Source organism: Penicillium solitum (genome assembly GCF_028829755.1).
Source record: "Penicillium solitum strain IBT 25940 chromosome Unknown utg000004l_segment0_segment0, whole genome shotgun sequence".
In the NCBI taxonomy this organism is placed as follows: Eukaryota; Fungi; Ascomycota; class Eurotiomycetes; order Eurotiales; family Aspergillaceae; genus Penicillium; species Penicillium solitum.
Genome location: NW_027072124.1, coordinates 3,920,898 through 3,936,912, shown reverse-complemented (window position 1 = coordinate 3,936,912; position 16,015 = coordinate 3,920,898). Strand labels below are relative to the sequence as shown.

At 49.1% G+C, this 16,015-nt stretch overlaps 8 protein-coding genes across 8 annotated transcripts; 3 read left to right on the top strand and 5 right to left on the bottom strand.

The window, feature by feature from the left end:
- Window positions 1–228: 228 nt before the first annotated feature.
- Window positions 229–1,285, top strand: N7455_007527 (lipase family protein; the record flags this gene model as incomplete). Its single annotated transcript, XM_040961474.2, has 3 exons — window positions 229–316; window positions 385–878; window positions 941–1,285. The coding sequence occupies 3 exons, from the start codon at window positions 229–231 to the stop codon at window positions 1,283–1,285; spliced, it is 927 nt and encodes a 308-aa protein (XP_040808081.2).
- A 219-nt stretch (window positions 1,286–1,504) lies between these two features.
- Window positions 1,505–3,016, bottom strand: N7455_007526 (flavin-containing monooxygenase; the record flags this gene model as incomplete). Its single annotated transcript, XM_040961464.2, has 1 exon — window positions 1,505–3,016. One exon carries the CDS (start codon window positions 3,014–3,016, stop codon window positions 1,505–1,507), a length of 1,512 nt encoding a protein of 503 aa, XP_040808082.2.
- A 588-nt stretch (window positions 3,017–3,604) lies between these two features.
- N7455_007525 (lipase/thioesterase family protein) lies at window positions 3,605–4,735 on the top strand (the record flags this gene model as incomplete). The annotated part of the gene is made up of 2 exons (XM_040956030.2): window positions 3,605–3,956; window positions 4,011–4,735. The coding sequence occupies 2 exons, from the start codon at window positions 3,605–3,607 to the stop codon at window positions 4,733–4,735; spliced, it is 1,077 nt and encodes a 358-aa protein (XP_040813503.2).
- Window positions 4,736–5,132: 397 nt separating this feature from the next.
- On the bottom strand, window positions 5,133–6,191 carry N7455_007524 (uncharacterized protein; the record flags this gene model as incomplete). The annotated part of the gene is made up of 2 exons (XM_040956061.2): window positions 5,133–5,418; window positions 5,473–6,191. 2 exons carry the CDS (start codon window positions 6,189–6,191, stop codon window positions 5,133–5,135), a joined length of 1,005 nt encoding a protein of 334 aa, XP_040813439.2.
- Window positions 6,192–6,841: 650 nt separating this feature from the next.
- On the top strand, window positions 6,842–8,677 carry N7455_007523 (cytochrome P450; the record flags this gene model as incomplete). The annotated part of the gene is made up of 4 exons (XM_040956053.2): window positions 6,842–7,045; window positions 7,100–7,539; window positions 7,599–7,983; window positions 8,063–8,677. 4 exons carry the CDS (start codon window positions 6,842–6,844, stop codon window positions 8,675–8,677), a joined length of 1,644 nt encoding a protein of 547 aa, XP_040813434.2.
- Window positions 8,678–9,126: 449 nt separating this feature from the next.
- On the bottom strand, window positions 9,127–10,766 carry N7455_007522 (uncharacterized protein; the record flags this gene model as incomplete). Its single annotated transcript, XM_040955991.2, has 3 exons — window positions 9,127–9,927; window positions 9,983–10,477; window positions 10,545–10,766. 3 exons carry the CDS (start codon window positions 10,764–10,766, stop codon window positions 9,127–9,129), a joined length of 1,518 nt encoding a protein of 505 aa, XP_040813461.2.
- Window positions 10,767–11,684: 918 nt separating this feature from the next.
- Window positions 11,685–13,203, bottom strand: pgxB (uncharacterized protein; the record flags this gene model as incomplete). Its single annotated transcript, XM_040956085.2, has 5 exons — window positions 11,685–12,068; window positions 12,125–12,370; window positions 12,420–12,593; window positions 12,645–12,812; window positions 12,862–13,203. 5 exons carry the CDS (start codon window positions 13,201–13,203, stop codon window positions 11,685–11,687), a joined length of 1,314 nt encoding a protein of 437 aa, XP_040813580.1.
- Window positions 13,204–14,113: 910 nt separating this feature from the next.
- On the bottom strand, window positions 14,114–14,757 carry N7455_007520 (MAPEG family protein; the record flags this gene model as incomplete). The annotated part of the gene is made up of 3 exons (XM_040956119.2): window positions 14,114–14,313; window positions 14,400–14,692; window positions 14,753–14,757. The coding sequence occupies 3 exons, from the start codon at window positions 14,755–14,757 to the stop codon at window positions 14,114–14,116; spliced, it is 498 nt and encodes a 165-aa protein (XP_040813558.1).
- Between the last annotated feature and the right edge of the window lie 1,258 nt (window positions 14,758–16,015).

The following is a 16,015-nucleotide window of genomic DNA, read 5'->3' as shown; positions in this document are numbered from 1 at the left end:
CAGCTGGCTGTTATACAATGACCACGGTTCATCACAGGATTAAGCCCTGCAGCCATTACCCCTCCTCTCTCGGACAACATTCCATATGTGGGTTGTCATTGACGGTAGAAAAGGAAGTCTATAAATATGGGCTGATTCCCGGAGATCAACTCAATAGGCGCCTTTCCGATTCATTTCGTATACTTACAAAGTATCATTCGACACTACACATCATTCGCTCTATCTAATATGGTTCAGTCAATGATATGTCGTGTGCTTGGAGTGCTATCACTCAGCGTGGTAGCCATTGCATCTCCTGTCCAACTAGCTCGCCGGGGTGAGTTCCGTTCCACCTACGGAGTACAACAAAGCACAATGTCCGATCTAACGATGAAAATGCATCAGCAATCTCAAGCGAGCTACTGGAACGATTCACGCTGTTCTCCCAATTCGCCACCCTATCGGCCTGTGATCAAAATATCAACCACACGGGCCAAAGTCTGACCTGCGACTATGGCACCTGCGGACTCGTAGCAGCCGACAACACGACGGTGATCAACGCATTCCACAGCGATAACGGACCCACAGGTTATATCGCCCTAGACCACACACGGCAACTGATCGTCCTAACATTCCGCGGCACGGTATCGAAAAGCGACGGCGACACCGATCTCGATATCGTTCTCACCCCGATTGAAGACGTGTGCGCTGGATGTAAAGCGCATCATGGGTTCTGGGTTTACTGGAGCGCTGTAGCGAGTCAGGCGACCACCCAGCTTCAAGATGCAACTAGCACGTATCCGGGCTACAGGCTGAGCGTTGTAGGACACAGTCTGGGTGGGGGCATTGCGGCGCTAGCGGGGACTGTTCTTCGAACACAGGGGTTCACTTTGGATATTGTAGGTCGAGTTTCAGAACAGGAAAGCAGGATATATGCCGGCTAACATGTGCAAATCATTAGTGGACATTTGGAGGACCGAAACCAGGAAACATGAAGCTGGCCGAGTTCATCACTAACCAACAACCGCCAAATAGCATCTACCGAGCCACGCATACTACAGACCCCATCCCGAAAGTGCCGCTTAATCTGCCGTTTTTGGATTGGAGTCAGCCTTCGCCTGAATACTGGATTACTCAGGAGACTGGGGTGCAGGTCACCACTGACGGGGTGGAGTATATTGAAGGAATTAACAGTAAGGCTGGGAATGCTGGTTCGGATCGGGATTTGAGGTGGCCGAATCCTGAACATGGGTGGTATTTTGGAAATATGAGCGTCTGTGCGGATCCGTCAGATGCATCATCATGATAGGCGTTAGCTGATAAGTGTGATGCCGCAAGAGTGTTGAAGTGGTATACCTCTCTGGCAGCATGTACTAAGTTTTAATGGAGACCGAGGGAGACTGCACAGCTGAAGAATAGGAATGAATGTATTGTTACTGAGCCTCCTGAAACGCCATATGTACAGAATCAGAGAAACTTCAGATGTAGGTAGTTAGGGTGCTATCATATCATATACCTGCATCGATTAGGATATCTTAGGGCGCAAGCGCAGATTCGGCCCTTGTACAAACTCCAGTCCAGTGTCAATATCACCACTGTGAGCAAACTTCAAGTCCTTCAAGTAGTGATCACGAGGCTGCCACGGTCCACGGTCAGCAGCTTTGGGCAAGACACGCCCAGCAAGCGAGAAATAAGTCGACTTGAGGTTCAAGAGAGGACGATCTTGGAGCGCAGCAGCATCCTTCTCCTTCAGGCGGGGAACAGCGGCGATTAACTTCCGCGACTCAAGCTCTTTAAGCAAGCGACAGACAAACAGGGCAGTAGCATCCGAACCGAGACTCCACGAGGCATTAGTATACCCAATAACAAAAGCAGCATTGGGCAGATCCTGGAGCATGATTCCATTCCACAGATACTTATCACCAACATCAATTTTCTTCCCGTCCACAGATAGCGCCGAGCCACCTGCGATCTGCAAGCGCAAGCCCGTAGCAGTAATAATAATATCTGCGTCGAGCTGCTCTCCCGAATTTAAGATAATACCGTTTTTCGTAACCTCGCGAATAGTATCGGTCTTGACATCCGCCTTGCCCTGCCGGAGACTGCGGAACAGATCCCCATCGGGACAAACACACAACCGCTGCTCCCAGGGGTTGTATCTGGGTTTGAAGTGTGGGTCGTAGGGGATGTGGTTGGGCAATTGCTTGCGTACATTCAATTTCAGCAGCCAGCGCGCGAAATTCGGGAAGCGCTGGCAGAAGAGGAAGAAGATTCGCGTGGTGTAGATCCAGATCATGCGTTGCATCCTGCTATACAGGGCATTGGGGAGGAGGTAGGAGAGCCAGCGGCTGCTTGAACTTGAACGGTTTGGGACGGAGAGGATGTAGGTTGGGCTGCGCTGGAGCATTGTGACACGGGCGGCATGGTCGGCGAGATTGGGGAGGAGAGTAATGGCGGTCGCGCCGGAGCCGATGATAACGATCTTCTTGTCCTTGTACTGCAAGTCCTCGGGCCAGAACTGCGGGTGGACGATCTGGCCCTGGAAGGCGTCCAGGCCAGGTATGTCCGCTTTCAGGGGATCCTTGTAGTTGTAGTAGCCCGTGCCGAAGATGACGTAGCGGGCGGTGTAGGTGTGTTGGGAGTCATTGTGGTCGACGGCCAGCGACCAGGTATTTTCATCGGAGGACCAGTCTGCCGATGACATGCGGTGATTGTAGAGGATGTGTTTGTCGATACCATATTTGGTTGCTGTGTCGCGCACATACTCCTTGATGGCAGAGCCCTCAGCGATGGGATTATCGCGGGACCAGGGGTTGAATTGGAAGCCAAAGGTGAAAAGATCTGAGTCGGAACGGATCCCAGGATACTTGAAGAGATCCCAGGTGCCACCTAAATCGGTGCGAGCTTCCAGGATGGTGTAGCTGTAGCCGGGGAGTTGATCTTGGACGCGGTAGGCAGCATTGATTCCGGAGATGCCTGCACCGACGATGATAATATCGAAGTGTTTAGTTTCGTTTCTGCCATTGATTCCATTCATGATGAGGGAATGTAGTCAAATGATCAATTACCAGTTAGTGAACAACATTGAGATTATTTAAAAAAGAAAGTTGACATACCTCGGTTTCACAACACCTTTTGATCGGCAGATCGACACCAGTCGATTTGGGGTAAGCAGCACGCAGAACTTTAAAAACTTTAACACGGGGAGACCGGGGAGATGGTACATATACATAGGTATCAATGATCAATGTATGTATTTATTTAAGAAATGGGTACAATAAAAGTCACCGGAGAAGTTACACAGATCGTTCTCTGACTGATCTGGTTGGTGGGATGTTAGATCTATAGAGATATATAGATAAACATACCCCTAGATATAGATATATAGATGTAAACATAGACACATTCATGGAATATAGTCAAAGCTCCAAAGACATGCCGTGACCGAGGACCTCCCCCCCCCCAACCTCGGCACCTTCACCTTCCTAAACGGGATAGCCTTGCGAAGGATCGGCACACTAATTAATTATGTACATAGTTAACTAACTAGTTAACTAGTTAATATATTACTATTCCGTACTCCGTACCTACATCTACCGAACTATCATGGCCTCATGAAAATACAATGTCTTCCAAAATATCCAATGTCAAGCTCTCCTTAAAGGAGAAACTGGACTTCTTCCCGGCCGTGGTCACCATCGTGATCGCCTACATCTATGCTCTCCTGACTGGCCTTCGGCGCACCGAACGTCAAGCCAAGTCTTTATCCCTGCACTTAGGTTATGCGGTATTCCGCAAGGCGACCTCGCGGCTGACCACGAGTCAGATGCAGTACATCCTACCCCCATCTCATAAGATCTACGAACAACACTCCAAGAAGACCGGCAGACTGCCCGAGTCCGTGGAATTGGGCGATGGAGCATTGGGCCATTGGGTAGGCGATCGAAATGCCGACAACGTGATAGTCTGGTTCCACGGTATGTAGACAGCCCAACACAGAGGAAGACTATGCAACTAACCACATCATTCAGGAGGTGGCTTCGGACTCCCCGCCAACATGAGCTATTTCAAATTCTACGCGCAACTCCTGCGCGACCTCAAAGCATCAGGCAAAAGCGTGGCAATTTTCAGTTTGACCTACACGTTGGCGCCAATGGCAGTCTACCCGACTCAGCTCCGACAAGCCGTGAGTTGTCTGCGATACATCCTCTCACAACCAAACCGCGACCCGTCCACAGTTTTCCTGGGCGGAGACTCGGCAGGCGGGAACCTGGTTGGTGGAGTTCTCTCTCACCTGGCCCACCCAAATGCAGAGATAAACCCCTTGCCATTGAACAGCAACCTTGGTGGCGCAGTGATGATCGCTCCGTGGACACTTCTCGAGAAAGAATTCCCAGGCAAGGAGATCTACAACGGCGGTGATATCATCACCCAGGAAGTTGCAGGACCGTGGGCGACAGCCTATATTGGCGCTGGGAAGCGGGACTATTACACTGATTTATCGACCGCGCCGGCGGATTGGTTTACGACGTTCCCGGTGAACTCGGTGTTGATTACCGCGGGCGGGAATGAGATTATGTTGCCTCTCATTCAAGACTTGGCGGCGAAGCTTAAGCAGGGCTTTGAGAATGTGGAGTTGTTTGTCGGGAATCGTGAGTGCCATGTTGCGCCGATTTATCATTTGGAGTTGGGGGATGTTACGAAGACCGAGCAAGGCAAGAAGGTTGAGGCGGTTTTGACCGAGTTGATGGTGTGATTGTATAGCAACGATGTACATACTGTACATACCGTACATAAGTAGATTGAGTACATATTGAAGACATGCATTAAGTGTTTTAAAAAGTAACAGTCAAAATATTCCGTGTCTCTCGCTAGTGACTTCCGCGGACAATATATATCCAGCCGGGAAGGGCTGGTTTTGATGCGATAAATACGGCTGATTCCATGAAAAGGTACAATGTTATACACGAACTGTGATATTACTCAAGGTGCTAGTTGACACAAATCTACTCCTGCCATTGTTCGCGGAAAACATTATAACTCCATGGGCCAGCCTGTGATATTTCTTCGACTCTCAGCAGTACATTAGTCCCGTATACCATCCAAAATGGGTACAACCTAATTATATCTCCAATCATTCCAAGCCACAACATTTACTGCGCTTGCGACTTCTCCGCCTGCTGCGCAATACGCATCTTCTTCAGTGCACCCGACGCGAAAGTGCGCACACCCTCCTGCATCCAGGTCGGCATAGCACGCACCAAACTAGCCACCGATTGACTAGCAGGCAGAATGACCTGGCCACTCGTCTGAGTCAAGACCTGTTTGCAGATAGCCTCAGACACGACTTGGGGGGTCATGATGGGCTGATGGAAATGTGCCTCGTTATCTGTGAGCACCTTGATCATGGGTGTACGCACCCACATGGGGTGAATAATACTAAATCAACAATCAGCAGACATTCCCATGACAGTCAATCCTTGGGTCACTCACCTCGTGCGCACATTGGGTGCATTATACCAGTACTTCAACTCCTGACGCAATCCCTCGTGGAACGCAAGCGCACTAGCCTTGGAGCAACAATAATCCACCATCTCGCCGAGCGCCACAAAGGTCGCCATACTAGCAATAGTAACAACATGACCATGATTGGCCTTCACCATAGCCGGCAAGAACTCCTTGACCATAAGGAAATGGGACAGGGTATTAACCTCGAAAGTCTGTCGAATCTTCTCCTCCGACTCATCGAGGATTGTCCCGTCATGTCCAACGCCAGCGTTGTTTATCAAGACCGTAGGCTCGCCGTGGTTATCACGGATCGTGCTGGCTACCTGGGCGATATCAGCCGAGGAGGTGATATTCGCCTTGTAGAAGGTGACGTTGGCGGGTAGTGTGAAATTCGGCTCATTAATGTCTAGGATGATAACACGCACGCCTGTATGCGCTAGATCTTCCATCACTTGCTTGCCGATTCCGCTACAGCCGCCCGTTAGCAGGATAAGCTCACGGGCTGGGATCCATGGTTGGTTGGAGGTCCAGTTTTGTAGGGTGCGTCTTGAAAAGAAGCGGTTTGTAGCGCGTAGGATGGTGAGGGCGCCGAGAATGCCGAGCGCCTTTTGAGCCGTTGAATTCCGGAGGAGATGTTGCGTTGGCTCTGGGAGGTGGGATAAAGCTGTTTGGGTGTATTGGGTGATGAGGTTGAGGGTAGACATTGTTGCTATTTGGGGGGTATGGATGATGTGAGGTGGTGATGTTTGGTGTCGGAGGGTAAAGTGATGATTATCGGATTATATTGAGGATAATAATTATATTAAAGCTATTAAGGATAGGATATTTAGGGCATATCATTCCAGCCGAGGCTTCACAAATTTAAAGCTTTCCCACACTAACAAGGAAAACAATGCGAGAGAAGATTCTCCACAGGGATCGACGAAAGATCGACAGTTATGAGATCTTCATTGAGACAGGTGAATTCTCTGAATGCTTTGTCTTTGTCTCTTTTCACATGTCTCTTGGCATCCCCGCATTGTACATGATATCACCTTATTACTCCAGCCCTAAGTACCCCGTGGACATCCTATGAACTACTGGTCTAAGCCTCCACATGGGGATTCTACATCCTCACAGGCTACTGACATAGTCCACATGCGCCTCTGAACTCTACACCCCTCTTTTTGGCAATTACGAAACACTAGCACATACGCAGATCCAAATAATGGCAGCTCACAGAGCCGAGGTCTCGCATTGGTCACCCCAACAGGAGTGCCGATCTCTGTGGGGCATATCCGATGGGAAAATAAGTTGATATGAACTTCGACTCCTGAATCCGAGGCTTTTGTCTTTCAACTCGATTCAAAGCAACATGTCTTTCGGCGATAGTATACTAGCGGTGGGCGCATTCACACTTGCGGAGGCGTATTTCTTCCAACGCACTGTCTTCTACGACAAGACCTTCCAAACAATCTGTCTCAGCACACTGGGAGTAAATATTCTCCTAAAAGCCTTCTACGGCATAATCATATGGCCATTCCTACTGAGCCCGATGCGGCATCTACCGAAAGTCCAGGTAGGAAAGACCAAAGCAAAACGAAAACATACACAGAATCCTAATATTAGACAGGGCTCGCATATAGAACTCATCTTCGACTCACCACGAGGAACAAAACCCCTCCAATGGATGAAAACCGTCCCAAATGAAGGACTCATCCACATGCGTGACACGTTCAATCAAAGCTACGTGATCCCAACCAACCACCAAGCACTACTAGATGTGATGAGCACGAACACATACGACTTCGAGAAGCCATGGCGGATGCGCAACTTCCTGGCGCGAATCATCGGCTTCGGTATGATTACCTCGGAAGGCCTAGCGCACAAGAAGCAGCGCAAAGCACTCACTCCAGCGTTCAATATTAAAAATATCCGCTCGATGTATTCGCTTATGTGGGGCAAGACGGGGCAGTTGCTGGATGAACTCGAGAAAGAAATCAAGGTGAACCCGATGGATGGAACGAGTTCAGAGGACCTGGAGGGTAAGATTGAGATGTCCGAGTGGGCGAGGTATGTGTCACAGGGATCAGATACTATCCCCGGGATGTACAATATTAACAATCATGCAGTCGCCTGACACTCGACATAATCGGGCCTATAGCAATGGGACGTGACTTTGGCTCGCTTCACAACAAGCAAAACAAGGTGGCAGACAGCTTCGCGAAGATCCTCGAGCCGACTAGGGAGAAGATGGCATTCCTGGTGATGAACTTTGCACTACCACAGTGGATGGCGAGATGTGTTCCGTGGCGGATGAACGACGTGCTGAATACCGAGACAGCGTATCTGCGCAGTACATGCGACGAGATTGTGGGCGAGAAGCGAGCCAGTCTTGCTGGGTCTAAGGTCTCTGCTCAGGATCTCGAAGCTGATATTCTGGGGACGATGATGCTTGGCGGGGATTTCTCGGATACGGAGTTAGTTGATCAGATGTTGACATTTTTGGCTGCTGGGGTGAGTATCCCAGTCCAACTGCATTGCTATAATCAGCTTGCATACCTAGGTAGTTTAGCGACTAGCTAACTCCTCACAGCATGAAACCACCGCCAGCGCTTTAACCTGGGCCTGCTATCTCCTCCATCTCCACCCAGAATATCAAACCCGCCTCCGCGATGAAATCCGCTCCAAGATACCATCAGGCGACAGCCCAATAACCTACCAAGACCTCGAATCCCTCCCTTTACTAAACGGCGTCTGCCAAGAAGTCCTCCGTCTATACCCAACAGTCCCAACGACAATCCGCGAAGCAGTCCGCAACACCGTCGTAGCAGGGAAGTACATCCCGAAGGGGACACGGGTGGTGTTATGTCCGTGGGCGATAAACCGAAGCCCACTCTTCTGGGGCGATAACGGGGAAGAATTCGTGCCTGAGCGCTGGATTGACACGGACAAGAACGGTCACTGCATTCCGAACAATAATGGCGGGGCATCAACGAATTTCGCACAGATCACATTCCTGCATGGGCAGAGATCTTGTATTGGGAAGGACTTTGCCCGTGCGGAGTTGCGATGTGCGGTTGCTGGCGTTGTTGGACGGTTTTTGTTTGAGATGCAGGATCCAAAGCAGGTGATTCATGTTGCTGGGGCGGTTACTATTAAGCCGGTTGAGGGGATGCACTTGAGGATGCGAAGAGTTGATGGGTGGTAGATTTTGATCTTTGATGATTTACGATTTGGTATTTTATGTATTTGAGCTTCATTTTGACAGCTTCAAATTCAACTGTCTGTTGATCGGTTTTGATAGTAATGACACCATGAATCTATAAACTGTCTCCGACTCATCCCCGAGCTATAGGTGGGAAATATCATATAACGAATTGGCAGCCATTGCCAAGCTATTCACGGGTATAGGGAGGCTTCCCTGCCGATGGCAGTAACATACAGTATATTCGATTTAAGCAGAAGGATTGTAACTCAATAACGCATGGCACAATAGTATCAAGTTGATTCACTATGGTAGAATACAGAGTAGTACTCCATATTCCAATACTATTGAGTAACTCGAAACGTAGCAAGCACCAGCTTCTACTGTGTGAACATCTACATTCTTTTATTTAGTTGATAAAAAGAGCAATTATATGTCCTCGATCAAGTCCATCAACGCCAGCCAGCCCCTCGCCATTGCACCAAGATAGTCGGAATAACACTGACACCAACCATGAGGGCAACGGCAATACCAGCACCACCAGCCCAGCCAACGACCTCGAACATCTGAGGGAACCAGAAAGGACCAATAAAACCCCAAATCTGACGAACAAAGGTAATAAATACACCTACACTGGCAGCATCCTCGCGGTAACAATCAACCGCATAAGTAATGTCAACAGTAGTAACAATCTGATTACCGCCAGCGGCAATAGCAGCGCCAATAACGGGAGCGATAGTCCATGCACCGCCAGAATCCCGGATCTCGATAGCAAAGACCACAATACCACAGATCGTCAAAGCATGGCCAATATAACTCAACCAAAGGCGGTATTCCGGCGGGGACGGCTCTCCAGTCCGCTTCTGGCGCATAAGCATCCAGCGGTCGGATATAAACCCGCCGATTTGTTCGCCAATGACAGATCCGACAATAATACCGAGGAATTGTAGACCGACCTGTTGGGTGTTCAGGCCGAACTTGGCAGGGTAGATCTGGGAGATCTCGATTGTGAGCGCGATACTGCCCCAGAGGAAAATCATTGCGTAGGCTACAGCTGGAATGATCACACATGGTTTCATAATGTAGCTCAGGGGCTGGAAGAAGTCCCAGAGTTTCAGCGGTGTAGGGTCGATGCGGCTGAATCCGAATAGACTCTGCTTTGCGGCGACAGCATTGTTGGAGGGTACATTGCTGCGGACGTAGAGGGATTCCGATCCGAAGAAGAAGTAGAGGACGAATTGGATTGCGTTGACCTGTCCGAAGCGAATGGTTAGATGGATCTAGAGTTTGGGGCTGATTAAAGCTCACAATTGCAAGGATATAGTAAATCCAGCGATAACCCACACGCAAAGCAACGAATCCAAAGATAAACGGAGCGGCAGGGACGCCCAGAGTAACCATCAGTGTCCACCCACCCATGCAGCGAGCGCGATCTTTCCGGAAGAAGGTCTCCGCGACAACAGCGCTACCAATAGCAGCCGCAGGGCTGATAAAGAAGGCAGTAATAGCACGACAGAGACCCATTGTTGCATAGGAAGGACTGTTCGCACAGCCAACATTCCCAATCAAGCTGCAGATCAACGAGATCAGGAAGATGGGGCGGCGACCATAGCGATTACATAGCGGGCGCCAGAAGAGAGGCGCTCCACCTAGCACAGCGATAAAGAGCGAGACAAGGTAACTGGTTCGCTGCATACTAACGTCGAGGTCTTCGGAGATATTTTCGAAGGCAGATTGGATTGCCGAGGCAGTGAATGTGGCCATCATGGCGTGGAAGGCGACTAGGGTCAAATTCAAGTTTTTCTATCAAATAATCATATTAGAAACATGGTCGAAGTGTGAATGGACGATAGGAGTGGTGGTTTCTCACCCTCCATCGCGGCCAATTGTATGGATCGGCATCGGTCATGTCAGGGATGGGTTCCAGATCCAGCGTCCCATGTTTCGCGAGAATATATTGGCGGTGCTCCTCGGATAGATGAGCGACTCGGTCTTCGACGTAAAAATCACATTGCTTTCCAGACTCCATTCCTTGCGGACTAGCAGCCTTTGCACCTTCAATGTGCCGATGTTGGCTATCCATCTTCTCCATGTTGAATATGAATGCTAGGGTCTGTGGGAAGATAGTAGCACAGACAAAGAGAAGAAAGGGAGAAAAAGGTCGAAACCCCGTGTATACGTCGGCGTTCTTATAGCAGAGATCCCGTCCTTTCCCCGTACTCCGCCTTTCCGGGGATCTGGGGGTGGGGGCAAAGGAGATTGTGGATTCATCTCCCCCAGATTGGGGGGATTTGCAAGTACTGTAATGATTTGCAAGCAGGTCACTAGGATACCGAATCCTGGGCCATTCCGAACAAGGCACGATGCATCTGGCCCAAGGCAGGGGGCGGATATACTCTCAGCCGGTGTACCATTCAGATTGTGGGAGAGTGTGGGGTGTGGAGAGAGAATAGCCCAATATGAGGGGGATTCTATCCATCATGACGAGATGTTATCCAGGATGACCGCTTGATTTTGAATCTTCTCTGCTGTTGTTCTTAGGGAACGTCGGCCCGGTCGGATGTCAACATCTACTTTCACTCGGGGAAGAGAGTTGACGATGCTTGTTTTCGTTTTCATTGGCTAGGAGTTCCAGATGGAGCCGTTGGGGGTCTTAACTCTCCACACTCGCTGCTTGGCTGTTTAGCTGTTTGGCCGTTCATATTGGGGTTGAGGGTGTTTGGTCAGAGCTCGGTATGGTCATGTGCAGAATAAGCCACTTGCTGTGACCAATCCCCTGCTGTGAAAGACCTGCTGGTGATGATTGTGGGGAGTTGATGGCTTTGCTATTCGGTTGGATGTAAGGTTTCCAAATCTCGGAGATGACTACTCCGCACTGTCCTCGGACATATTCCCTGTCGGACTACACTTCCTAACTCAATATTTGATGCTTTTTCTTTTAATTCATTTCGGTACTTTTGATTTATGACTATTTCCGAAATTATTCTCATCTCGCAGTATTATACTACACCTAGGCCGAGCTCGATTGGCACTCCACACCAACATCCCCATCAATGCCATCGCAGGTCACAACCGGGGGACCACCAGCCGGGCTAGTAATGTCGATATCGGAGAGCTTAATACCCGAACACACAGCATTGGGCGAGCAAGTCAAGTCACCGATAACCTTGCCATTCTTGCCCGACGAAGTACCATGAATATTCTCAAAGGTAATGTCGGTGAAGTTCACTGATGACGGGTACTTGGCACACGTGGTGGCGTTGACGTTGAAGTAGCACTGATCCAACACGATAGGGGCGTCGGTGTTTTCGATGTGAACGTCCTTGTACGTGATGTTGTTGATACGACCAAAGCCGACGTCCTGCCCAGCCCAAGCCTTGAGACGGACGCCGTTCTTGAATTCTGATTAGGATCAATCGCTCAGGTATCGATATAGGGGGAGTATCTTACCTGGCCGTTCAACAGAGTCACGTTCTCAATCCAGGCATTCTCAATAATGTCCTCAACTCCCGAGTACTGTCCAATACTTCCCATGCTGACACCGTGGGTATTGTTGCACCACAAGTTCTGCACGAAAATGTTGGTTGTGTTGGGCTTGGGCGAGAAGCAGTCATCGCCGATGTCGACGCGGGTGTTGGTCACGCTCAGGCCGTCCACGTTGAGGGAGTCAAATCCATCGGTGTTCTTGGGTAAGGCCTGCGAACGGGTTAGATTGGATCGATAATGTACCAGGTGCACGACTTACAGATGCGTTGGTGGAATAGGCGTTGATAAAGACATCATCGAAAGAGACATCCTTGGTGCGGACGAAGAAGTTGGTCCAGCAGGGCGAGTTGAGTTGGGTGATACCTTCGACAGACACACGGGTAGCGTTATCAGTCATGAATAGAATGGGACGGTAAAACGTATTGTCCGGGTCCTGTTACCCATTAGCATAAGTCGTTCCCAACTCTTTCAGGATTATGCTCACCAAAACTTCCAGGCCGGCAAAGGCATTGTACCACTCCTGGCCATTACCATTAAGAGTACCCTTGCCGAAGATCTTGATATCCTGACCACCCCAAACCCAGAAAGTGATAGATTTCTGGAAAGCGTAGTAGAAGTTGTTTGCTTGCCAGTAGTCGATATCGTCGGTGAACTGTTCATGTCAGAGCGGTTCAATCAGTCACAGCATTGGAGCTAAATACCTTCACTTCACCCTCAAGCTGCACCTCGATATTATCCAAGAAGTTGAGGTCAAGTTTCTTGCCAATAATGTAGGTCTTCCCCTTTTGCAAGAGAAGTCTGCCACCGTGATTGGCAGCCTTGATACCCCAAAGGAAATCATCCGACACATCATCAGTGTCACTCTTCGACGACCGGATTGTCACTGTCCGACGGTCGTGGTGCTTGTGGTGTCCATAAGCACCGACCTTCTTCAGTGCTGCCTTATCGTCGGCCGGGATGATCTGGGCGCCTTTGATAATATGCTCTGTGGCAAGAGCACTGACTGTGCTCAGCAGGAGCGCACCGAGAGCGAGGAACTTCATTATAGCGAGGTCAATGAGATCAATTGATGATGCTGTCGGTTGATCTGAGAGTCAAGCAGGCATTCCTAATTTATAAGAATACCCCGGATGGAGGTCATTGTGAGCCTTCCTTCTCCCCAGATTACCAATGTCCGGGCAACGGCACGGTCAGAGGAAAGAGATTTCTCCGCCTGTAAAAACCGATTGCATGGCAGGCTGGTGGGATCGGCAGACCCTATGGAATGCGGCAATTGAGCGAGTTGCCGGGGGGTTGTGTATAGACAGTAAATGGAGTCATTTCTCCGCATTTCGCCAAGGGTATTAAGCGGGGATGCGGGGAGAGTGTCGTGACAATCTGGGGCGAGCTTGGACGTCGAATTCTTCTTATTCGACACTGTGTAATTCATCGTTATGGCCGGGATTCATTCCCCCGTCTGGGGCTGATTTGTGCCTTGAGGGTTGGGTTCTTCCACCAATCAGCGGAACAGGTCATCATCCAACATTTTCACGGTGATTATGTTGTGGTTTTTCCAGGTATGGAGGACTTCCAAGACCTCATTTCCTTCCGGACTTTTATTTTGCGTTGGATATTGTGATTATGAAGGTGGCTGACGCCCAGCCTGGGATGGAGTGAGTTGTCCCGTGACAAGTCGTCGTACTCAACCGTTGCAGAAATATTATTTAACAGGCGCCTCCCTCATATCTTTATCTTCATATTCGTGGTACACTCAGCATATTGCTCGACAAGTCAGTTCTGGTAGACTCTTTGTACAAAGGGTGCCTAGCACCTAGCCACGCCACCTGGGACTTCCAAGGTATATAAACTGCCATCTTTGACCCAGTGCCCGACTAATACGTGCAATTGTATTGTATTTTTCAGCTCATCTATATTCGGAGGCTAGAGGAAAATCAAAGAGTGCCTCCATACATTTTACAACTTCTTGCTGGCTTGGACCAGTGCATAAAGACAGCTGATGTTCCCGGACCACCAAGCCGCCGAGCGCAGAAAGCTCAAAGAGTGGGTTTCGATTTTCACATAGAACAGGTGGTAGGCGACACGGGAAACTGAATACCAAACACCGATAGTGTTGATAGTCTCATTGGGCAGACCGGCGTACAAGGAGACGAGGACTAGATTGTAAGGTCAGTACAGTGCAGCAATTTCACAAAATGCAGGTTCATCATAAACCCAATCAATAAAAAGGACTTCCACATACTCGCTGCAACAAACAAAGTAAACCCTTCTTGCACATTGGCATGTGCCGACGTCTGGCGCTTAAGCTGGTCAAGGGCGCGACGGGTAATCTTTCCCGACTGCACGGCCGCCTCGCCGTACGTAGTCAAGTCCTCACGCGGGTTGACATTGTGATCAAGACCCAGACGAATCTTGGCGCCTCGGGGGCTTGTCAAAATGTATGCGAAAAACCAGTTCACCACCAGCAAGGCCGATGCGTGGTTCGCGGCTACCTGTCCAGGGGCGGCGCGGAGACCGAGAGTTGTTAAAAGGGCACTGTGAGGGTTAGTCTGGGGGTTCTTTTTTTTTCGCTTGGTAGTGTATATGAGCACTCACGACATTCTCGAATATCAGAGATTGCGGAATTTTGGAGCTGTTTCCCCTGGCGAATCTTTTTTTTTATGTCGAGATCTGTTTCTAAGAGGGGGGCCGAGGCATGAGATCATTCTCCGCCGATCTCGCACATCCTACAGGTTTACAAGGAGGGTCCACTTCTGAAAATATTGCACTTTCATTCGTTTTCTCCCCTTTTATACTATTCTTTAGTGCGATAACTCCATCCGCGATTTCTCGTCCCGATTTTGGCTATCGACAGCTTGGCCGGGGTGAGGGATGATTTCAATCGGTATACGCTGGAAAAGGCTCAATTAGGGAGATGATGGTGGTACTTATTGCCCGTGCCTATTATTCCACTGTTTCACCGTCGGAACTTAGCGTGCGGATTTGAGACATGGCGCTTTGGCAGGTCTGGCTTTCCATGTTCACCGGTTCATATAGGGAGCCGAGCAGATCTCCCTCCCTGACGTTAACCAACATTGCCTTGCTCCCCCACCAGGGCACAATCATTTCAGGGCCCCATCATGAAAGACGTCCCAATTTTCTCGAAAACTGATCGCACTTGTTGGGTAACTATTGAGGTGTACTCCGTACTTGTGTAGGCATTGGAACGAGCGACCCCACATTGCCTTGGCATCCTTTGTGTTCACGCTTTTTTAAAGAGCGTGTTCGTAAGTTCCTTAACGGAAAAAGTGCCCTTGAAAGGTCCTCTAGGCTACCAAGGATAGAAAATGATTGAATGTGCAAGTATCAGAAGATTTTTCATTTTGAAACCAGGAAAGATGAAAACCAGAGTGAATACATCTTTGAAGCGAGGAAAAAGGATGTCTCTAAAGAGAACCAGATAATCTGCCTTGAGGGCACGGAATAGCTTTGCGCCATCATTGCTGCCCATTGTAATTTGCATGAGAGTAGCGCTCCGCAAAGCCCATCTTAGGCGGCCTCTGTAATCGTTATATTACGACCTTCCACTAGGTATATAATGTTCAAGTTTAGAATCTAGGATTATAGTAGTTATATAAGTATATATTTCAAATAAAATCCGACAGGTAGTGGTCGAGATACCGCAAAAATGGGTAATATTAAAGTTCTGACAAGATATATATCTGGGATTTATTTAGGAGTACTACTAATTTCTAGATGAACTCCTGTAATTTATAAATTATCTAAAGAACGCGCTTTCTCGCGTTTTTAAACGTGATATCGAGATACAACTAGTAATTGATTCTAACTTATTTACACCAATAAAATATTACCTTTAGT